Source organism: Notechis scutatus, chromosome Z (genome assembly GCF_049901735.1).
Source record: "Notechis scutatus isolate UNSWTSFEM ecotype Mainland chromosome Z, rNotScu1.2, whole genome shotgun sequence".
In the NCBI taxonomy this organism is placed as follows: Eukaryota; Metazoa; Chordata; class Lepidosauria; order Squamata; family Elapidae; genus Notechis; species Notechis scutatus.
Genome location: NC_142025.1, coordinates 10,129,146 through 10,153,335, shown reverse-complemented (window position 1 = coordinate 10,153,335; position 24,190 = coordinate 10,129,146). Strand labels below are relative to the sequence as shown.

Genomic DNA, 24,190 nt, shown 5'->3' with positions numbered 1-24,190 from the left:
TCTGCTAAACCTGAATCAGTGATACCTAAGTAGCATGTAAGTTCCATACTCTATTACCAAAAAGCTATCAGTGGAATTGAAAGAGTTGGACACAAACAATTTTTGATTTGGTATCGTCCCAATTTAACCATAGCCATATTTAACAGGGGTCTGTTGCACAGATCTGGACTAAAATTAGAAGGAATGGAGTAGGATAGTTCTTTTGGAATGCAAAACATGAGAACAACCAAAGCCTATTCACTCAATCAAATGTAATCAATCTTTTAAAAAACATTTTCTTGTTCCAGAAACATGAAAATACACAAAATCCATTCCTCATGATAGTACTTCCATATCTACAGAACCTTTCATTTCAAACATAAATAAAGTGATTTGTCTGTTCTTTGCAGAATTTTATCTGGACTATCCTGAGAACAACCATCGATTATCATATGCTAGGCAAAGCTTAAGGTAAGTATTTAAAAAACCCATTGTTTTTCAAAGACAAATAAGAACCCAAGGCACAATCAGCATTACTAACAGAAAGTCCTCTCCGACAAGTAAATTTTATACTTAGTGAACTGTGCCATCCATACTGTCAATTTCTGCCACTTCTTTCACAGAGCAGTATGTCTCTTATTCCAGATCAAAGAGCAAAGCAAGGGAAGGTATCTTTTTCGCAGGAAATGCTCCAGATTATGGTTTATTGTGGGATCTATTTAGCATCTACTAACGAACATCACCCACTATTCCATACATACCACAACATTATTTCAAACTCCAATTTTTGCTGACTGCCATCAACAGGCCTAAACATGATGTGTGAGACAGCAATAATTTGGGGAATTTTTATCAACACACCCAGAATAAACTTTGATCTCTTTCCAAGCCTAGATACAATATTATACTTAGTTTACACATGTCAGAAATTTAATTCATCACTCTATTTGAGAGATCTTACAACAGGAAAGTATGTTATTTGGGAAGGCAATATTTTTGCATCCAACCAAGATGATTTATGGAAGAAAAGAAGTATTACCATGGCCCCAATCTTAAGTAAATGTTCCATGGACAGTTCAGAAGAAAATAAGCTAATTGCCTTTTTAAGTACCAAGTGATACGGTTATAGTTCAAAAGGCATGTTACACCTCTTTTAAAAAAAATCTTAAGAACAGTATGCCTTAAATGAATATATATATAATATATATAATATATATATATATAATATATATATATATTACCAGGCTCTCAACTATCACCAATGCATCATTACAACATGTCAGGTTGTTAAACACACACATACACATATTTCCAAACTTCATTGGCTATGGAAGAGTCTATATAGAGCCTCCTCTCCTTCATGTGATAATGGATATAGAGATGTTGACATGCTTGTTTCATAAGACTAAATGCCAATTCTGCACACAGAAAATCCATTTATTAGAGCAATGATATTAGTAGAAATTTGTCAGCTGATCTCTGATTTGACTCTCCTAATTTTGAATTCCATCCAATCTTTGGCAGAGAACCTCCAAAAACAACAACAACAAAACAGCCAAGGAAACTACTGTTAATAGTTGAGAAGTTCATATGGCTATCCTTTTTATAATGCACAAACTTAAAAAAGTATCATTTACGTAAGTATTGGAGAGCCTGGTAATATACTTCCTTATCAGCGTTCCAAGTAAACTCTCCAAACAATTCAGAACTCCAAGACAAGTCCATCAAAGTAAGAATTTATTAGAGAAGTCATGTTGGCACCTCTGGGGAAAACCTGAATTCCTGTGTTCCCACCCGCTCCATACTAAAACTCACACCCTGCCCCATTTAGTGATTCCCAGGTCACACTGGCCAATCAATCTTCTGTGTTGTCAGAGTATATTCATGAATTGGAATAGAGCATGGTAACAAGGTCAGCCAATGAATAGGCATAGCAACCAAATCTGCCAATGAGGACTGTTTTGGAAACTGAAACTAGAATTAGCCTAGGCTGGAAACTGAAACTAAAAGTAGCCTAGGCATTGCTCTACTGTTAAGCTCTGCAACTCTGTACCTAATGTGAAGCTCTGAGTGTGTCTATTGAAGAAAAAACTAACTTGCTTGCTTGCTGAAGACTGGAGCTCTGTTCTGACCTTGCAACATGTTTCTGTTTGAGTTTGGTCCATGTTGGAGAAATCTACAACTGGTTTGTAAAATCTACCTATGTTTGTAAAGACGTTAAATGAAGCATCAGCCATCTGTGTTTATTTTTCTGGCGCTGAATTATTGCTGCGAAACTCTCAATGTGTCAACTGCGCCAAATTTCAGTCACTCCCTCCAGATGCCAGCAGTTTGTCCTTGATATCTGGTGATAGAATATCGTTGTGGTTATACTCCCTTTGCTACACTCCCGTTCCCACAGCTTGCCCATCCCCCACTATGGCAGCCTGGCATCTGTCTCAAGATGGATGCGGGACCGAGACTTCCTTTTTTTTCATTTAAGGCATATTGATCAGGGTGTTGGACTAGAAGGTGTGTTGCAACCTTTGCATTTTATGATTCCATTTTATGATATGTTCATTATTCTAATTGCAGTCTACATTCAGATAAATTTGAGTTTGACCTGGTATCTATGGAAATCATATTTCTGCTATTTCTATGGCTATTTCATCTTACCTAAATCCCACTCTTATTCTTCAAAATTAAAGTCACTGGTCAATAAAGAAAGAAAAAATACCACAAATGTTTATGAATTGGAAAAATGACTACAAGCATGTTAGAATTCTTTCTAAAAAAAAGCAAGTGAAGAAACCAGATGAATATATTTCCTTGCTAATCCATAGCAACCAAAAGAATTATGTCAGGAACACAGATGAGATGGATTTGAGATTAACCTATATAGATAAGCCATGCTGAGAATTATCCTAAGGAAGTGTGTCACATAATTCAAGTTGGTTCTTATGAAACACAATAATAGGCTGCCCAGCAACTTGACCCCCAATTCTTCATGGCAGCCTAAGGGATTAATACAAACCTCATGTTTTAAGTCAACAAAATGAACTTTTCAGCCTTGTCTTGTCAGTGAATGTTAATACTATTGCCTACTGCTGCTCAGTAAACTCTAATGTAACTAAGTTCACCAAAATGACTACTGAATGCAGCAGCCCTTTCAAATGGAAGGCAAGGCTACCTGGAGTCTAATATAATCAAGTACTATAAAATAAAATTATACACCACACTTGATTAAAATAGTGTCTTTGCTAATGACGATTTAAGAATTATTCCCAGGTGAATATTCAAAATTACTGGCAATTTCAAAATGGTTAGGACAAGACGTAGTATTTTGTGAATACTAAATGATGAGTGAAATTATTTATCTTGATCAGCCTTTACCAAATATTATTTTTCCATCTCATTAAATATGTATATTTTTCCTAGAGGCTTGATATACCAAATTTCAGAGTAACTAAAATAACTCTGTGCTTTAAAAAAAGGTGTCCAGAAAGCAGTGGCTAGGATCCAAGAAACAAAAAGCCAGAAATGCGCTTGTGTTAGTTTTCCTTCAGAGAACAATTCTCCATTCCCTATGGTAAAATTCTTTTGGAAATTGCAAAAACCATTTGTGTAATATGAAAACAAATTAATCAAAGGTCTTCTGATGTAGACTTAAGAATGTAAGAGATTATCTGGATCCTTTCCTCTCAGGGTTCAGGCCAGGTTACAGGACTGAATTTGACCCCTCAGCAATACTATCAATCACGGTGTTCTCTTGGACAGACTTCAGGAGCTGGTGGTGAGCAGCAATATACCGCACTGATTCTCCTTTTTGCTCATGCGTCAGTTTCAATTGATGTTGATAGAAGGGAGAGAGCCAGCCTGTGGCCCCTATTTTGTGGAGTGTTCCAAGGATCAGTTCCCTCTCCTTTCCTATTTAACATCAATGTGAGGCCACTAATTGATCTGACAATTTGAGTGGAGATATAATTAATATGCTGTTGATATCCAGCTTTATATCTCCATCCTAGGGCATCTGAGCAACGTTGTGGATGTCTTTTTCCAATGTCTGGAGGCTGTAAAGGCCTGGATGAGGAGCAATGGGCTTTTACTAGGCCTTTGGGCCTTCCAGTGACAAGGTTCTTCTACCTCTTTCTCCTGGATGGGGTGGCACTGCTCCAAATAGACCCAGTGCACAATTTCCTAGACATAGTTCCTGCTAGAAGGTGGCAGCCATAGTTAGGAGGACCTTTGTGCATCTTAAGGTTAAGCACTAGTTTTCCCCCGTTTCTTTGCTCACCCTTACTAATGCCTCATGACATCTTACTTGGATTACCGCAACACAGTCTACATGGGGCTGCCCTTGCAAAGCATTTAGAAGCTTCAACTGATGCAAAATATGGCTGCACAGTTAATAGTGTTAGACATTCAGCATATGTAACATCACTACTCCGTGAGCTGCATTGGTTGCCAATATGGTTTGAGGTGCAATTCAAAGTTCTGGTTGTCACTTTTTAAGCCCTTCATAGCTTGGGATGACCTTACCTGAGCGACCATCTTCTCCCAGCTGTTTCTATCCAACCAATTCAATCCAGTATGTTGGGCATATTATGGATCCCTTAGCCAAGGAATGTCAGCTGGTAAGTACTAAGAGATGTTTTTCTGCTGTAGCCTCTGCCCTCTTTAACATTCTCCCTCCAGAAATTAGGATAACCCCAACTCCACTGACCTCTCCTTAAGACCTTGAAGACCTGTGTGCCATGGCCAGGGATTCCAAGGGTGTGAATGTCCTTGTTTCCTGCTATATTTATAACTCTGTTGATCATAATTTTTGGCTACCAGGCTTATTTGCTTTTGTATGATATTGTAATTTTTAATTGTTTTATTATTGTTTGCCATCCACAATCACTTGTCTAAAATTGTAGCTATAATAAGTGAACAAATAAGTGATCTTAATCCAAGTTAGCCTTTTGGAAGGCTTAATACCTAGCCATTTGGATCAGATAGTAGATGAATTCTGCTGGTGTGCTTTTCCCTATTACCAGGGTTATTGTTTATGCCTGGGTACCAGGGATCTTATGTTGGTTTATTATTTTGTGTGAGAAAGTTTTTTGAGGCACAGATGGCTATTTCTACCAATCAAATAAATATTCATCAGCATCCTACTGTCATGATAGTTTCAAATTGCAAGCAAAAGTGGGGGGGGAAAGGAGATAGCCAAACAAAGGAGCCAGAAGAGATTCTAATAAGAATTTCTACTTATTTAAGATAGTAATTCAACACCTCTAGAACTACCAGACTTGAGCTGCAAAAACCAGATAAGTGGATAGCACAGTATTTCTACAGTTTCTTTGCTTTTGTCTAACAATTGGTCAGATTTTTGGAGCTGAGATCTAGTAGTCCAAAATATTCCCAATTAAAAGCTAAATTAATATTTCATAGAGTAATACCCTGCTTGGGAATAAGTGCTATAAATAAATTATATTAAATCAAAAGTCTTTTGTCATGATATTATATAACCTGATACATTTTATTAAACACATATTAATCAGTGAGATGTTTTAAAGTCAGTAAAATAATTTTACAGATGAAGAAACTGAAGCTAAGCAACTTAAAAAAGAGTTTGAGGACACAATCCTGCAAATAAGTCAGCCAACAGAAATACTCCAGACATACATTACAGCATAGTAACTGAAATATACTGACACAATTACAATTACTGTCAATTACAAATCAACCATAGCTCAGCAGGCAGAACAAAAAAGGCCCAAATATGAATGTAACAATATTCAACAACGAAAAAATTTTCTCTTAAACAATTGGCAGAAACACTTTTCCTTTACCAAAAAAAAAAACACCCCATTTTTTTAAAAAAACCGAACAATTTAGCAATACCTTGTCGGAAATCAATCCAAAGTTACAACGAAAGCATTCAATCTAGCAACTGGATAAAAGACAGGTTAATGAAATGCACTTAAGAACTGCACTTTGTTCACAATGTAGACAATGGAATAGCAGAACCGAGTATCAGAACTAAAGGTAGCAAGCTCTATTTCGAAGTAGAACAAATTAAAAAAAATAGATTGTAGCAGCTGTTTGGGACTACTTTTAAATCAAAATAGTAGCTGTCCATAAAATATTTTGAAGTTTACCTAAGTTTGAAGGCAAAATAATGCCAAAACACTGTGTTTTGAAATACAGTGATAAATAACAGGCTGGATGCAGTCCATTCAAGTTAAATGGACGTAAGTTCAGTTGAAATTAGTAAGACAAATAAGTGATTTGCCTCAGGTATTTAAATAGAATTAGATGCAACTAAGTCCCACCTTAGGCATGAAAGCCAGATGGGTTAGTCCTTCTCTCAGCCTGAACTATCTGCGAGAATTGTTATTGTGGGGAAAATAGGAATATGTATGTTCACTGCTTTGAGTTTTTATAAAACAGTAAAGGCAGGACAAAATTCAGATTTAAAAAATCAACACAGTATGAAAGATTGTTCACGAACAGTAACTTTTTACTATAGAATTTGATACAATTGGGTTACTGGGAGAAAAGAGTAGGATGTACTGTAATGGAAATATGGGTGGAAGATGTAAACAGAAAGGAGGATTTGTGTAGTGTGCTTTCCTACCCATTTGTCTGGTACCTCTGGAGCTATAGTTAAGAAAATGTTGAAAAAAAACAAGTTATCCTTCTATCACTTCCCCTCCACATTAGACTCCATGTCCTCTAGAAATCAAAATCTTATTTCCTAATCTGGATGTTGTTACCTAGTAAGGTAATGAAACATCTGCAAGGAAACAACCAAGATCAGAGAGCACCAAATAACTGTCTAGTTCCTCTTATTAAGCTTAGTAGGCAGTGCATTTTGCTTCACTCAAGAAATCAACCAAGGATTTCATATGTTGAAAACTAGATAGAACTGAAGAAAAAAATATAAGTAGAAGGGAGGACCTACAGATGAAAGAAATAACCAGGACAGCTGGAGCAAATATTTATGCCTGGAAGGGGGTCTTCTTGCCTTCAAAGAACCTGGTTGATGTAATTGTGTCTCTACTATAGGCATTCTCTTCAGATCCTATAATATTTCTATTACTCATGCACAGTGCTTCCTTTTATCACAAAATCAGATCAAAATCCATCAAAGGCAAACAGTTGTATGCTTCCTTCACTAGCTCAAGCAGTGGATAATATCACCCATTACTCTTTTCCTAGCAGCAATTTTCAGGGGCAGAATCTAATATTTTGCTTATAAACAGTTACTGGGAAATGATATTTCACGATGTGGTTATAGCAACAGATTCATCAGAATGTGAGAATTGCAAACAAACGAACCAAATAAATGTCCTTAAAGATCCCATGCCTTCACTCTGTGTGACTTTCACTCTTTGACATTCCAAGAACATATGTATCCAGTTAAATTTAATGTTCTGTACAAAGAAGCAACATAAAATCTGATCCGCTTGCACTGTCAGAAAGATTAGTAACTAAGAGTTAGATCCAAATGATTAGGTGCCAATATAGTCCTCACTTACCAACTGCCTCATTTAGCAACTGTATAGTTACTAGTGTAAAAATAGCTTTGTGAGCAGTTCTCACAATTATGACCATTGCAGAGCCACACGACTGCCAGTCAGATGCTTTGCAACCAGTGTGTATTTACAACCATTGCAGCATCTCTCAGTCACGATTGCCATTTGTGTGCTTTGCAACTGGTTTGTAACAAGCATAGTTAATAGAGAAGGCAGAAGTTGTAAGTCACAGTCACATGTTTTTACCTAATGACCAGTGATTCACTTAACAAAAGAGGAAGTTAGCCTGACACAATCACATGAATTTCTGCTGAGCAACCATGGCGACAGTTGCCAGTTCCAAACATAGTCGCTAAGTGAGGACTACCTGTAGGCAATATATTTGAAACAAGTCAGGCAAGCAAGCCAGGCAAGCAGGTGGCCAGGGCTTTGTCAATGCTATGATCATGCAGTGCAAATGCAGAAATTAACTGGCAATGGATTCAGCATTCTGACGATATCTGTTCTTGGAAGGCAACATCACATATAGGGTATGTTTGTTAATAACAGTAATTGATCAGGTATTTTGACAAAACCCTCTTAAGGCTGTGCTTTCATTTAAAGGTTGGAGATGAATGCTTTGCAAATAAATAATCCATATCTGATGAAATTTCAAATGATATGGGGGAAAAACTTTGCATAACAAAGATGTCAAACTGTATTAGGAGGGAAGGATGCATAATTTGGCATTTTTGATATACAGTTCTGATATTTGAACTTCAGTACACACAGAGCCTTAGATTAACTTCAATGCACCAGTCAAGCCAAAGTGCCCATATTAAACCTGCTCTGTGTGCTGCTGGGAATATATTGTGGAATATACTATGCTGTGATGAAGTAGCACAAAAGTTGGTAAGTTACTCTTCTGTTTCCTGGTAAGTTTTGCCTAGTAGAAGAATTTTTATGTATATAAAACTGTTCTGTGTGTGTTAAGAAACAGGAACATTTTCAACAAAAATAGCTCATTCATGGTATACTTCAGCAATTTTCATAGACTTAATTAAAAATTAAACAGAAGCATGTTTTATTCTGATTTGTTTCTTCTAGCTCACCAGTCAAGATAAATTCTATTATAAGAAAACTCTTTCAAAGAATTTTAACTTCCAATAATTTTAATATAAAGATTTTCTCCCATTGACAAATGTATATTTGGGCTTTAATGGGCCTTCAGGTAGCCCTCTGAAAGCACAATGCTTTTTAAACACAATTGTCACTAGACATTAGATTGAGCATAATCTTGGAACATGCATATGGTATGCATACATGTTTTAAGTGCACAGATAGTTACAACTTGATAAAGCTGATCTGTGAGTTTATCTGAAACTTCTACTAAAATCTCAGTAATTCTAACCAACATTCAGTAACAGCCAATGAATAGCTTAGAACTTAATCTGAAATCTGTTGCTCACTTACTTCTGAAAGAAATAAACTGGAGATAGGTAATGTGTTTCCATGTTAGTATTTATTATTTTTATCTATTGTTATTTTGTTACTGAGATTTCCTTATAGCATAAGCCTGCTGAACGCTCCTTATTTTGTAAGTGAATGCTTTATTTCTTAAAGGGAAGCCCATCTTCTCAAGGAATGTCACTCTCTCCTTAGGAAAGGGCAAGCAATAATCCAAAGGGCGGTATCTCAAAATCATAGCAGCCTTGTAAAGTTGCCTTGTCTTAACAAAACATAATTTGGGGGAGTCCTTTTGCTGTCATCCATTGGTTTGGATAAAATGAAAAGCAAACTAATGTTTTTCCAAGATTCGATTGCATTATTAAAAATAGTTTTTAAGACCTCTGGGTGAAAATTGTACTTAAACACAGTGCAGGTGGTCTTCAACTTACAACCAAAACTGGGACCAGAATTTCCATTGCTAAACAAGGCAGTGAGTTATGCCTGATTTTATAACCTTTTCCCATGGTTGTTAAGCAAATCACTGCAGTTGTTAAGTGAATCACATGGTTGTTAAGTGAATCCATCTTTCCCCAGTGAGCTTGCTAGTCAGAAGCTGGCTGGGAAGATCACAAATGGCAATCACATAACGTCGTAAATACATGCTCGTTGCCAAGAGCCCAAATTTTGATCACATGACCAAAGGGAGGCTGTGACAGTGCAAAATGCAAGGACTGGTTATAAACCACCTCTTTCAGTGCCATTACCGAATGGTTGTAAGTTGAGACCTACCTGTAATAAAACTGTACTTAAGACCTCTATTAGTCTTAAAAAATAATTTTTAAATTATCAGGTTAAAGTTTACCCAATTTAAAGAAATTATATTTGTGTTAGTTCAGAATGTTGTGTCTGACATTAAGCGGAATCCAAGTTTTATATAAAGAATGTGTGCAAAGGAAAAGCTCACAGGAAGAGCTGAAAGCAAAATATAATTAGTATCCTTCAAGTTACACAGGCACATATCAAAGCTACAAGTATTATCCCAAGAAAGAAGCACCACAAATATCAGCATTTATTCATTTTTAACTTTTTAGAAAAAATGACAAAATACCTAAGCTCAATAGTTTTAATTTATTAGCTTAGGCTTAAACATTACACATTTTTGTTAAAATAAGCTAAGTTGCCAGCAATCATGCAAAAACTAAAAAAAAAAAAAAACATCCTTAATTTGTTTAAACCAGAAATGCACCATCAGTAACATGTTAACATTATTCACTATAAATGCTAAATGCTTGAAATTAAATTTGCCTCAGAAATGTTAACTTCACAGTAGAGTATTAATTGGCTCACATGTCAACACCTAAAAACAAAAAATAGCAAAAAGCAAGGTTCATGCTAATATTATCGTACAATTCAAATCCCTAACAATAGCGTAAAGGCTTACCTAAAATCATGTTTAATATAAAGCAAAGTGCGTACAGAAATTTACAACAATTTTTAAAATGGTCCTAATCATGTGGTCCCAGAAATTAAAACGCATAAAATCTGACATACGAGCTCTGATGAGCCATTTTAAAATACTTTAGATTACGTATAGTATAATGAGAGTTCGTCTGAAATCTTCAAAAAATGTTCCTGTTAATCCGCAAAGGGTGCTTGTTATAACTTAAAATTTCTGTTAAATGCGTGCGATGAATTACTTGTTATCCAAGGGTAGCAGCTGCTCCTTACCATTTATTGTTAAAGACTTTAACAGGCCATCTTCTTCAACCTCTACTCTCTCTTGTCCATTCTCAACAATTCTGCAGGACAAAAATCCACGGAAGAGAATGGGTGTTGGTTTTTGTTTTGTTTTTTAAACAGTAAAAGTATAACAGAGAGATCTTGCCCATAGTGATTAACTATGAGACGGTAGCTTAGAGCAGGAAACTGACTTGTAGGATTCAAGGAATTTAACAACCGGTTCTTCTTAGTGACTGGCTAGATGGATATGGCTGGAGAGGGCTCATGTGACTGGGTGTGTGTGGCCAACTCAATGTCACTTACAGCAAGGTGGGGCGGCACAGGCGGGCAGATACTGCAGAGACGGCAATTTCTATGTACCATTCCGAGCCCCTTCCCTACCCCCCTTTGGGCTGTCAAAATAAAAACTCCAAGCCTGGGTTCCCCTCACAAGCACTAGAAGTCTGGTACTCCTTCCCCACCTAGTCAGCCCGCGCTCTCCTCTCTCACCAATTCTCCCAGCGCCCCAGGTACGCAACCGCCCAAAAATTTTTAGAATTAGAGCTACGGAGAGGCAAAGTGCACTCGTCTCTGTTTCCCTTTGGAAAAACCCGCCCACACATTCACATGCCATACCAAGCCCGCTGGTGGCCTCTATAGCCAGACCCAGGCTTGGAGTATCAGCAACCTTTTGGAGCTTGTTAACAGCTCCGCCCCAACCATGCATTTTCCAGCCCAGGCTCCTTTGAGTGAAAAGCATGCAATAGGCTGCCACTAAGCTCCCTGGGTTCCTCGCACGAGTGCTGGAAGAAAGGGAGTCTGATTGTGAGGACGGGCTTTTCCAAGGCCGGTCCTAGAGGGAAACAGAGATGAGTGTGCCTTGCCTCCCCTAGGCTCTAATTCTTAAATATTTTGGGGAGTTGCGCACGTGGGGCGCTGGGGGAATCAGTGCCTGGAGTGAGAGGGGAGCGCAGGCTGACTGGGCGGGGAAGGAATACCGGACTTCCAGTGCTCATGTGAGGAACCAAGGAGCTTAGCGGCAGCATATTGCATGCATTAACACGCCCGCTGGTGACCTCTACAGCCAGAGCCGGGCTTGGAGCAGCAGCAGACAGACTTTAGGGTGCAATCTAACCCTCAAGCTCCCAATGCCAGAACCGGCGAGCCCGATGAGAGATTCGCCATCATGCTGACAAGTACAGACCAAGTGGGCTTTTTGCTTCCCCCCATCTCAATTCATCATGGCGCAGACAGCCCAATGGTGGTGTTAAACAGGGCATTTCCATCAGCCCTTCTCCTTCCCCCCACTCCTTTTGCCAGCATGCACCAGGAAGACTTGGCAGGCAGTCACGATATTTAGATAGGATTTTATTTTGTCAGCCCAAGGGGGGGAAAGGGGCTCGGAATGGTATGTAGCAAATTGCCGTCTCTGCAGCATCCATTGTTTCCCAGCAGGCGGGCAACTAGGAGGAGGAGATGGCAGGCAGGTGGGCTGGGTGGCAGAGAAGGCAGTAAGGAAGGCAGGCAAGCGGGCTGGGCCACAGGGAACACGGGGAAGGCAGGCAAACAGGCTGGGCTGTGGGGACCGTGGGGAAGGCATTGGGGAAGACAAGTGGGCTGGGCCGCTGGGACCATATGGGAGGCATCAGGAAAGGCAAACAGGCTGGGCCACGGGGAACGCAGGGAAGGCAGGCAAACAGGCTGGGCTGCAGATACCGCGTGGGAGGTAGCTGGGTGAGAAGCGAAGGAAGACTCACCAGGCAGAGATCAGCTGGGCCACGTGGTTGAGGCAAGGGAGCCAGAGAGCAGCAGCTTTGCTATGCTGTGGGCATGACTCTAGGCAAAAGCCTAGGTGGGTAAGGTGAGATAAGGAGTGACGGGGCAGGTTGGGTGGGGCGAGCCTGTGGTGTGATTAGCCAGTTCTCCGAACTATGCAAAAATTTAACAACCGGCTGAATCCCACTTCTGAGCAAACTACATTGGAAAGCTTCATTTTATCCACAAATTTGAAGCAATTAATTCTCCGGTTGTCAAAATCCTTGCAAGATTTTTTAGCTGAGCTACCTTTTAAACTATGATTTCAAGTCAAATCAAACACACTATGTACTTTTTCTTTATGATGCTCATCTGAGGCACTTCAGCCACAGGGACACCAACTTAATTTAGACTTATCCCCAGGATAAAAAAAATCAAACACAACAGAAAAACAATGAGTCAAACCTTAGTGAAAGTTACTATATTCTAGTTTTGTTTTGAATGAAAAGAAATATTAACAACTCACTAACAAATTTAAATTTAAATCACTGTACCTCTTTGTAGTGACTTTCCTGCCGTTAACTAATTTAGTTGAAGTCGATACAGATTTGAAATTACCCATTCCACTACCACCAAATGATGTGGAGGAGAATGAAGTAAGGCCTCCATGGCCAAGAGAACCAAATGAAGTGAAACCTGCTAAGAAAGAAAAAGTGACAAAATGTATTTGGTCAAGGCATACTTCTGCTTTTAGATTAATGGACGGACCAATGTTTGGAACTATCAGGCCTCTTATTTAAACCATATTTGTTCATCAATAATGAGAAGTATTAAGTAATACTCCATGTTCTGAATACATTCAAAATACCAAATAATGTTTTACATCTTTGAAGGAATAGAAATGTATGGAAACATATGGAAATCCAAATATTGCTGATTCCCGTGCTTGACAGAGATGCCAAATGGTGTAAATCAGTAATATTTTTGAGCAGCAAAGGCTCTTCAACCTTGAAATAAACATGAAAAACTCAAATTACTGGGTCCATCTCAGCAACTCCTACTCTTTTTTGGCTGCCTATTCCTATAATTCTAGCTTGCATAAACGGTGTCCAAAGCAGAATCACAGTTTGCAGGTTTTCAGGATATAAACTTTTGAGAACTGCACACATTTCAATGTCTACATTGTAATTAAGTTCATCCTACCTGTATCAAAGGAAGAAAAACCACTCCCAAAGGCAGGAAATCCTCCGAAGGCAGAGAACAATGAACCACCGCCTCTGCTTCTGTTTCCACGTGGTCCTCTTCTATTACCAAAAAAATCCTCAAAAGGATCTTCTGCAAATAAAATTAAAAAGTTTTGAATTAACTGGTGAATTTCTGTAATAATTAAAGAAAATGGTTGTAAACGATTTAATAATGGATATACATGACAAATGTATCTTTTCTTTTATGTACAGAGAGCATTTGCGCCAAGACAAATTCCTTGTGTGTCCAATCACACTTGGCCAATAAAGAATTCTATTCAAATATTAAGATATATTTCCAGCATAATCTATTTCAAGGTTTGATAATTTGATAATTATTGCCACATAAAGATTTTAATACATTATATTCATGTACACAAAAGTATTACTCATAATTTACAATAGTTCTTTTACCAGTCATTCAACTGTCTTCCTTCCTAAGACAGGACTAGAACGCATGATATTCTGCTTTCTAGCCTGGAACGTTTAATCACTGCACTACCCTTCCTTTTTTCAAGAACTCTCAAGGATATATGCCATGAACTGCAGCATTTAAAGAGTAATTTTTATAATAAAAGAAAGAAAACAGCAACCTGTGAAAAAGTAAGACATTTGAGTTTCACTGCCCACTTCAACTATGTTCTTTTGTAGGTTTAGGAACTTGGGAACCTGAACAAAAGCTGCAATGAAGAATGTTATATTATCCTGATTAATAAGGTTTTAACCAGATAAATATTTTAAAAATTGCACAAAAGTATTAAAATCAGTAAATGAAACCATAAAAAGACCTTGTAAGCAGAGAGGAAGAGAAATAGCAAGACATTCTTCTGCTATTGTATAGGACCATGCTGAAACTCTAGAACCAAACTGTAAGTAGAGTGGAACATAAACCATAAAATTTAGCTGTTTATTATTATATTTTTAGAATATCTGAAGATGAGCTGATCTGAAATATATTTATGGGTATACATGTCTTTAAAATGGTTTAAAGTGTATCTCATCAAATATTCAGAATGACGTCAAGACATTAAATTCGCATTTAAAACATGGTTCTGAACAGTCCCTAGATGAATTATGTAATTTAAAAATTAACAATAGGGGAAATGGTTACTGCAATTGGTGGATCTAATTAAGAGCAAGAATTCCACAGGTAGGTTGCATGTGGGGTTTTTTTTTTTTTTTGCTAAAGAAATTGCTTTACCTGTACAAACAGTATGTATACAAAGATTAGAATTATTTGTAATGGTTTTTACTTCAATTATATTACCATAAACATTCAAATGATGCAATTCTAGTCAGGGTGGATTTGATTTAAATCAAATCAAATTTAAATCAAATCAATTGATTTAAATAAAACCATGATTTAAATCACTAGTAAAAAGGCTTGATTTAAATCAACTCGGTTTAAATCATAATTTTTAAAAAACCAACTGTCATTCCTGTCCCGCAGCGGCTCCTGACCTGCTGTTGACTCGCCAACAGTCCCATTCACTTTAATGGGACAGCTGATATTGCAGCAGTGCCACAAGGTGAGGGATGTGGCAGGCAGGTGAGTGGATGCCCACTAACAGGCACTGCAATGATGGATGTGAAATGACAAGTGCTCTTTAAATGTAAGGACTCATTCTTGATGGTAGTTAGAATCTTTAATATTATTATTTGCAAGCAAAATAAAAGTTTCCTATTTAGCTTGCAGAGCTTGGATTCATTGAATGAGTTTAGCAAAATATACAGCTTCATGCTACATAACTAAGCGCCATTTTATGCTGAATACATTAAATTATTACTGCATCTAAAACAAAAAACTACCTTTAAAATCTGATTTAAATTTTTAAAAATCCAATTTTATTTTTATTTTACATCAATTTTATCCACCCTGATTCTAGTTTTAGCCATCTAATTAATTAATTAATTAATTAATTAATTATTAAGCAAAATAAATGAGCAACTTCTAGAGGTACCTATCCAGGCAGCTAAAGTTTTAATATTTGATGCTTCAAACAAATTCATGGATTTGCATTTATTCTTTTTTATGAAAGAGTTCAACCTCCAGCCCTTTTAACTCAACAATTAGTTTCAAGTGGATCTCTTGGCTTCAGGTCAGTCATCCCAATCATTGTATCCAAATAATTTTCATTTTCATGAAACTCTCCTTTTACATTAAGGGAAACAGTACATTTTCATTTTACTTTCATACTTGTACATACAAGTTTCTTAAGATAACATTCTGTTACACCTCTCAAGGACCAACAGCTTCACTGGATAATTAAATAAAAGGGAAGTCTTCAACCATAAAAAATACGAAAATCAGTCCGCATTAATACCTTAAACTATAACTAGTAGTAGTAGACCTGGCTTTCTTTAATGACTAGTACTATCTTAGTATATTTCCAACATCACCAATAGCATAAGAATCTTTCAAATAAAATACTATTCCCGTAGCAAGAGTCTTCATATATTGAACTTCAGCATATTATCAGGTAAAGCCACTGGTGTAGCTGCCTAATTTATTACATTGACTCATGAACAAAGTATGAAGGTCACTTGTGCACCCATGAACTATATTATATTACTGCTCACTATTATGGATCTATAAATAGACATTTTTTATGTGTTACCTGCTGTTTATTTTTTTCAATTCAGGTTTTGTTTTTACTATGAGTATGACTTCAGAGTACGTAAAATATTCCTAGGGAAACTCAGGAGTTTAAATAATTCTTCAAATATACAATCACATTTAGTTGTATGCAATTAATTTCATCTATATTTTGTATCTAGAAATCTAGAAACTCAAGTTAAATTGCCTATAATTTTTTTCTATAATGAAACCCCTTAATAAGCTAGGTTGATTTAAAACTGTATATACAGCAGAGTAATCTACTCTAGACTGATAATCTCTAGATTTACTAAGAAAATATCCATTTACAAATCTTCAATAAAGAACCAAACTGAAATGAAGTTATTGAGTTATTCAGATTGTTTCTACAACATATGTCCCTCTTTTAATTTTTTCCATCAAAACTTAGAAGAAAATATACATTGTTCCCAGCTGCACCTATTAAAAATTTCATTCAACTACAGACATGACGATATTTTTAAAGTGCCACATGAATCTTTGCTGACCTTTAATATATATAAACAATTGACACTGAATAGAACCCAATGATTTTAGAATGCTAATACAAAGCTTCACTTATTGTTTGCTCAATCTCTATGACCACCCATCTTAATCAATGATTTAATTTACAGCAACCAGCAGTTTCATTTTGTATTTCAATATTATGAAAATATGATACATGAACATGTTAAAGAGCCAATTATGCTCTTTGGGAATTAAAGAACTTTTGTTCTTTTGTTTATTTACAAAGCAAAAGAGTAATAGTTTGGTGTCTTTTAGCATGAGAATAGAATAAATGTGATATGGAATGGTATGTAAAATGAATATGAATTTGAATTTGTGTCTGTACCAAGAGTTTTAACCGGGACTAAGCAACTTTCAGAAAAGAGATTTTTTATGCTTTTATGTTTTGTGTTTCTGTGTATTTATGTTTTGTATGTCTTTAAAAATTAATAAAATTTGTTCAAAAAAAAAAAAGAATAAATGTGACATCCATCCCAAGAATCACAATTAAGGGAAGACTATTCTATATATATCTCCAGCATGTTTCAAGACCTATTTTTGTTCTGCACAAAATGCAAGATTTACAAAGATGCTTGTTAGCATCCAAGCTGGGTAAGGGTTAAAATTATATTTTCTGATTGCTTGTAACAACAAAGCTATTTGTATCATTATTCTGTTGTACTAACTTTTCTGAACAATTATAGGAGTTTTTTTTTTAAATGAATCAAATAGATTCCTGGTACATCTACACAAGGCAGCTAATTTGATATTTAGAGTGTTCTTATTTCTTTGAAAAAAATTAGAAAAAAGTTACTTGTAACTGAGCTTCAAATTTGTATAATTTTTTCTCGTTTTAAAATGACTAGTTACAATACCATAATCATAATCATTAGGGTTCTGCTAATTAGAAATCAACAAAATGACTCTAAAAGCTCTCAAAGTTACTAAAAGTTTGTAATAATGTTAAAATTGCATTGAAATTTAGCTGATTAACAAAATTGTTTTGACTTTTTATTATACCAAGTAAGCATCCATTAGAGAAGCGAAGAGACATTTCAGATAGCTTAAAACAGAATTTATTAATATAAAGACTTTCATTTAGTAAAATTCCTCCAACTCTGATCCTATACTTATTTCTTCTTCCAACTCCTCCACAGTTATATTGCTAGGCTCTTCTACCCAATCTTCTGACACTAAACTCACTTCCTCCTCTAAGGACTCGTCTGTTCCTTCAAAAAAGTCCTCTTCCTCCACTAGCACATCGTCCAGCTCAAAAGATCCTTCATATTCTTCAAATGCCTCAACAGAATCTTCATCATACTCTTCATATAGCTCTTCCTCCAGCTCCTCTGCCATATCTCCTATCGACTCATAACTATACTCCTCCAAGAGCTCCTCTATAGACCTTTCTTCTGATCCTTCATTAGAATCCTCTGGCAGCCAACTGATAAGCAATGAGTAGGTATCTAAGAAAAGTACCAATTGTAGTTCAGTAATTACATAAAAGACGATTGAATAATGCAAGTCCCCAAGTATATTCTTAAAAACTTAACTTCCTATGAATTTAAATATATTACTTTCAGAAGGTTAGCAAGATAATACTTTCAGATTCATCAGTGAATAAAAGTTCTATTTCAACGGAAGTCCAAGCTCAGTTTTAAAGCTATATAATCTGATGTGCTTGTTCTTTAAGGAAGAAGGAAGAAGAATGACAGTTAAATATTTCTGTCTACTCTCTGAAGATATGAGCACATCACTGTTTAAGAATTCTTGTGTAACCTGTTTCATTTTCATACTCAAAATGTAATACTGCTAATTTTAAATTTTAAACTATTTTTTAAATTCAGATTCATCACCCAAAAATACCCTTGGCTTTTTGGATATCCTCAAAATTCATATTCTAATACTAGGATATCAACTACTGAATAAATGGAATAAGTATTAGACAATTTTATTATTCATACTTATCAATTAAGTTAAAACTATTCTTTAAACATATTCATTTCCATGTTTATTCCTATTGTACATAGGAAATGAATTCTGGGGAACAATTTCTCCAAAATATATCCATGCCATTGGAAAGAGGAAAAATAATTTCATGTTTGTTATATTTAGAATTCAAAGGGAAAAAAATCACTTTCCTAAGCAGTCCCAAAATAGAACAATGTAGTATGTTTCAGCCAAGATCAAAAGATGTAACTAAAATTAACAGAAATAGACACTCTTGTTTAATCTGAGAGCTTCATCCATCAGGGTTCCCATAAGTAGGGCTGGAAGAATGACTAATTTTAACTAGATAAAATTATTCCTTCTTAAATATTTCTAATTAAAATAATAATGTAAAATTTTGAAGAGGTCCTAGATAAGAGTCAAGCCGTAAGTTGAGAGCTTATTATATGCACTAAACACTGCTGGTTGAGCAACATCTGGAGGACAATATATCCCTTGTTCTAAAGTTGAGGCAAATTATTCAAATTACCTGGAATGAAAATAAAAGTTTTTAAGCCCAAAAGTTACAGCTTGATTTGGACACCGAAACAAATCCAACAACCAAAACATTTTATATAAGATCCATTTTTATTTTTTAATTTGATTTATTGATTGATTTATATTCCACCTTTATTATTTTTATAAACAACTTAAGGCAATACTCCTTCCTCTTCCTATTTTCCCTGAATATCTGGTCACAAAAACAACCAGGTTTCTATATTTTATATTATCTGAATTTTTTGAATTTTCTTCAAACTCAGCATACTGCAATCTAAGACCTGCAGTCTTAGGTAATAAAAAGCATTCCCATCAAAAATAAATGAATAAATTTTCAGTTAGTCTTCAATATCAATGACAGATATTACAATATCACAGAGGCAGATATTTCTTAGAGAATAAATACCTTAAAGAACAGATCAAACAAATCTACCCAAGCCTCATAACCTCTGGCCACATAACTTAATCTCTTTGATTTTAACTTCTATATCTTTACTCACTTCAAAACAGACTTTTTATTTTTAAGTTCTATAGCCTCTCTGCAATTATTAGTGAAAATTATGTTATTTCTCAGTATTTTAGGGCAGGGGTCCCCAACCACCGTGCCGCGGACCGGTACCGGGCCGTGGAGCACTCTTTACCGGGCCGCAAAGAAAAAAAAAATTTTAAAAAATGGCGGCTTTCTTCGCCTTCGGTGAATGCTGCTGGGATCGGGATCAAGGACACAAATGAAAGAAGGGGAGGGAGGAAGCAACCCGAAGCCTGTCCTGCTCTCTGGCTCAGCTCTCTCAGTCGCTTTCTTCGCTCCTCCACCAGCCCAGGAAGAAACTGCTTCAAAGAAGCCGGAGGCTTTTTCTGTCGCCGCAGCTTCCCGAAGCGCCCGCTTTCACCCCACCCGCCCGCCCGGCTCGCTCATGGTTCAATCCACAGTGCTCCGTTCTGCCTGCCTGCCTGTCTGGTTGTTTGGGAGCAGCTTCGCTGAGAATAATAACTATTCGCCTCTTTTTATCAGCCGAAGCTGCTCCGAAACGAAGAAGGCAGGCAGGCAGGCAGGTAGAACGGAGCACTGTGGATTGAACCGCGGCGGGCGGGCGGGCGGGGTGGGGTGAAACGGGCGCTCGGGAAGCTGTGGCGACAGGAAAAGCCACCCCACCCCCCACCCCGGCTTTTTGAAGCAGTTTCTTCCTGGGCTGCTGGAGGAGCGATAGAGTGACTGAGAGAGGAATGAGGCAGACACCTGAGGGAGGGAGGGAGGGAGACACCTGAGGGATGGGGCTGAGGGAGGCAGGACCAAGGCGCCCTGAACTTGGTGGTTTGCTGGCAGATCGTTTTATTACCCGACTAGGTAACAACATCAGATGTTACCTAGTCAGGTAATGAAACGTCTGCAAGCAAACTACCAAAGTCAGATTCTCTCTCCTCCCCCGGTCCTTGAAAAAATGTTTCTGCTTGAAACCGGTCCCTGGTACAAAAAGGTTGGGGACCACTGTTTTAGGGTACCTTTAGCCCAAAGCTCTCAGGGCTGACTCCAGACATTAAAATAGAAATTATCTCTTAAGTATCAAAAGTAAATATTTTTCTGCCTAGAAGGACAAAAGTCAAGCTATTCAAATCTATCCTGACTGCAACACAGAAAATCAGTTGATCATATCTACAATTGAAAAAGACTCAGAAAAAAATCTCCAGTTGCACTCTCTAACTCTAGTATATTATCCATCAGAGAGCAAACAAGGTTTTTCTATACCAACCCCAAAAACAGAAAAGTCCACGTCAATTTTCTAAAAAGAACATTTTCCACTTCATTTAAGCATTCAAGTTTTACCAAAGTCTACCTAGCAAAACTGTTATCTGCTGAATTTTAAAAGCAAGGTAAGGGGAAAAAAATCCACAAACAGTAAGTGTCCTCCAATCTCCAAGCAACATTTCGACATTTTTTTAAAAAATAAAGTTTTATTTGGGTTTTCACACACAAAATACAAGTAAAACATCTTTTTTGAAAATAGCATGGTCCCGTGTTGAACTTCTTTATACAGACACAAAACTCAATTTCATGCTCCTTTTTGTATTCTATTCCATATCTTATACTATTTTACATTTTCTATATAGTTTTTCCCCTTTTAATTTTCTCAATTTTATTTTGATTATCTCATCTCATTTCAATTCAAATCAAATCATTATATTTATACTTTTGTCTGTTCTGTTTCAATTTCATATTATCTTTTCTCATTAAACAAATTTTCTCCTGTAGTTACTAATTGGAGTATGACACCTTTATATCTTTTAATTACATCCATTCAACTCTTATTTAAACTTCAATATATACCTTAAGTTTATGACCTTCAATATAATACATAATACATAACTTCCAATCGAATTCTGCTTGGCACATTCTTATAATACATACTATATTCTTTAAAAAAAAGAAAGATTGTAAATATATGTAATTATAAACCCTCATTCCATTCCAGTTCTATCATTAATAATCATTAAAACCATAACATCTTTAACACTTTTCAATTAAATATCATACTTCCTTAAAAACACATGTAATCTCCATAATTAATTTTTCCCTTATTTCTCTTCACGTTTTATAAATCATTAAATATACCTTTTGTTACATTTATTTATTGGCAAGCATTCCCCTGAATTACGATAGCTATTTTATCAGACATTTTAATCATACATTGTTTCATATTTTCTAAAATTATTTCTGCTTCTAATATAACCATACTATCTTATGTACCTTTGCAGAATCCCTTTTTCCATTAAGTTTTCACCCATTATCTCTAAATAGACCGTTTCTCTATATTTTGCTTCTGTCCTTTATAACTTCTTTTCCTTTCTTTCTTCCCTCTCATCTTCTCCCTCCCCTTTTTACCCCCTTGTCTCTCTAGTTCTAATTCTCTCTTCTGCATTTCCCTCTTCTGTTGCTCTCTGATTTTATACTTATTTTTCACTCTAATTTTTTTTGGAGTTGTTTTTCCCAATCTAAAATTACTTGTTCATTAAAGATGGCTTCTTCGTCGCAATCTTCTTGTTCTGCAGGCATTTCTTGTTGTTTCTCATAATTCCAAATCTCCATTTCTAAAAACTGAAATACGAAGCCAAAAGAACCTCTCCCTTCTTGTGCATCTTCTTTGTACTTTTTAAGTTCCATTTTCAATTCTTCTAAAAGTGGAGCCATTTTAAAAAGTTTTAAACAACCACCCAATTGATTTTAGTCATTCAAAACAATAACCAAGAATCCAGAAATCATCAAGTAATCCAGATAGTCCCGAGTTATATGTTCTTATTTCTTTTTCGACTTTCTCTTCCTGGGGTTTTTGTTGCGATATTTCAGTTAGAATGTATCTTTGGAAATCTTCTTGAGATTTTGCTGTAAGTTCTTTTTTAATTCCAGGCAGTCTCCTCCCTTCCAGATCCTGCCCTTTTATTCTTCCTCTCTCCTTTCCTGTTTTCAAAAGCTTTTAATTATCCAGAAATCTTTATTATCCCTTTGACTTTTTATTTTCAGCATTAAATGCCTATTGATGTCAAAGTGGATTTTTTTTCCAGTTTCTTGCTTAAATCTCTTAGCTGTCAGTATAGGAAAAGGAGAAAACCAAATCTTTTCCCTTTTCTCTCTCCTTCGCAGCTTAAAAATCTTCTTAGGGAACAATGTTATTGTTTTTTAACAGTTTCAATTCCAGGGTACCTTATTTGTTGCTTTTGCTGTTTGACCCGGTCAACCAAAACTTTCTCTTCTTATCTTCCTCCTGCACATTCTTTTCCGGTCGAGTTCTTCTTTGTGGTGGCCATTTCTGACCACTGCTGCAACTGCCTTCGGGAAAGGGAGTAATGGCCAGCTGGGGAGGAGAGATGCGGCTCTCCTCAACCCTGCTGGCAGTCTCCCCCCCTCTTCAACCACCTCTACTGGGTGGCTTAGCCCCGAAACCAGCCGGCTCGGGGCGCTCCAGCATCGAGCACGGATTGAAGCCTTGCAGAATCGAGGTTTCAGTCTGTCGCTGAAGAAGCTCAAACCGGAAGTCAACATTTCGACATCTTGACATAGCCCCGATTGAGAAATCCACTGATCAAGATTAACTGATGGTGTGTGTATATGCCATTTCATTCAATTGTGAACTACAATGCTTAAGTGTCACAATGTCTTGCTCTAGTTGGGAAATTTGGTAGTTACTGGGAAATATTTTTCTCTTTAGTATTTATGTCTATAACCCGCTAAAACTAAAGCTATTCAAATCAGCCTGTTTGAGGAAAAATACTTCTGCATCTTGATTAAAAGCAACGGTAGAATTGTGACATTTCTGGTTCTTTTATATCCATGATGGCGAACCTATGGCACGTGTGCCACAGGTGGCACACAGAGCCATATGTGTGGGCACATGAGCCCCAGGCAAATTTACCTCACTGCGCATGCGCGCACCTCCCAGCCCATTTGAGGCCTTTTTTGGCTTCCCAGAGGGTCAGGGGAAGCCTCTGCAGCCTTTATAGGCTGAAAACCAGGCCCGTTTTGTCACTTCCTGTATTTCCGGAAATACCGGAAGTGACGAAACGGGCCCATTTTTTCAACCTACAAAGATGCTGAGGAGGCCGAAAAAGGCCTCAAATGGGCCGAAAATCAGCTGGGAGGTGCAGTGCAAGGAGGCAGGAGGGGAAATCACGCGCGCATGCGCAGGGGGCATGGGGGCCTCGCACGCATTGCCTTCTGGGTGCTGGCACGTGACTGCAAGCACAATTTTTGGCACAGGAGCCCAAAAAGGTAAGCCACCACTGTTTTATACTGTGGTCCTTTTTAAAGAAATGTTAAGTGTATTCTTACTAGTATGGATGCCAGATAGACAGAAAATAGGCAAATAGCCTATTCAATGCATGTAAGCATATCCCCACATACAAAGATTTTTTTCCCCTTTTTATGACTCTTAATCCCTTGCTTCAGGGTGGAATCAGGGCAA

At 36.9% G+C, this 24,190-nt stretch overlaps 1 protein-coding gene across 12 annotated transcripts in view; it reads right to left on the bottom strand.

Moving 5' to 3' along the window:
* DNAJB6 (DnaJ heat shock protein family (Hsp40) member B6) overlaps nt 1-24,190 on the bottom strand; it is a 65,438-nt gene that overhangs the window by 27,055 nt on the left and 14,193 nt on the right. For 7 of the 12 annotated variants that reach the window (XM_087948454.1, XM_087948458.1, XM_087948453.1 and 4 more), the window contains 3 exons: nt 13,590-13,721; nt 12,941-13,082; nt 10,641-10,711 (listed from right to left, as the gene is read on the bottom strand). In XM_087948454.1, coding sequence (XP_087804580.1) covers nt 10,641-10,711; nt 12,941-13,082; nt 13,590-13,721 — 345 coding nt within the window. Of the gene's footprint in view, nt 1-10,640; nt 10,712-12,940; nt 13,086-13,589; nt 13,722-24,190 lie in introns of all 12 variants that reach the window. The other 5 variants (XM_087948451.1, XM_087948456.1, XM_026680931.2 and 2 more) reach the window with 1 other exon arrangement.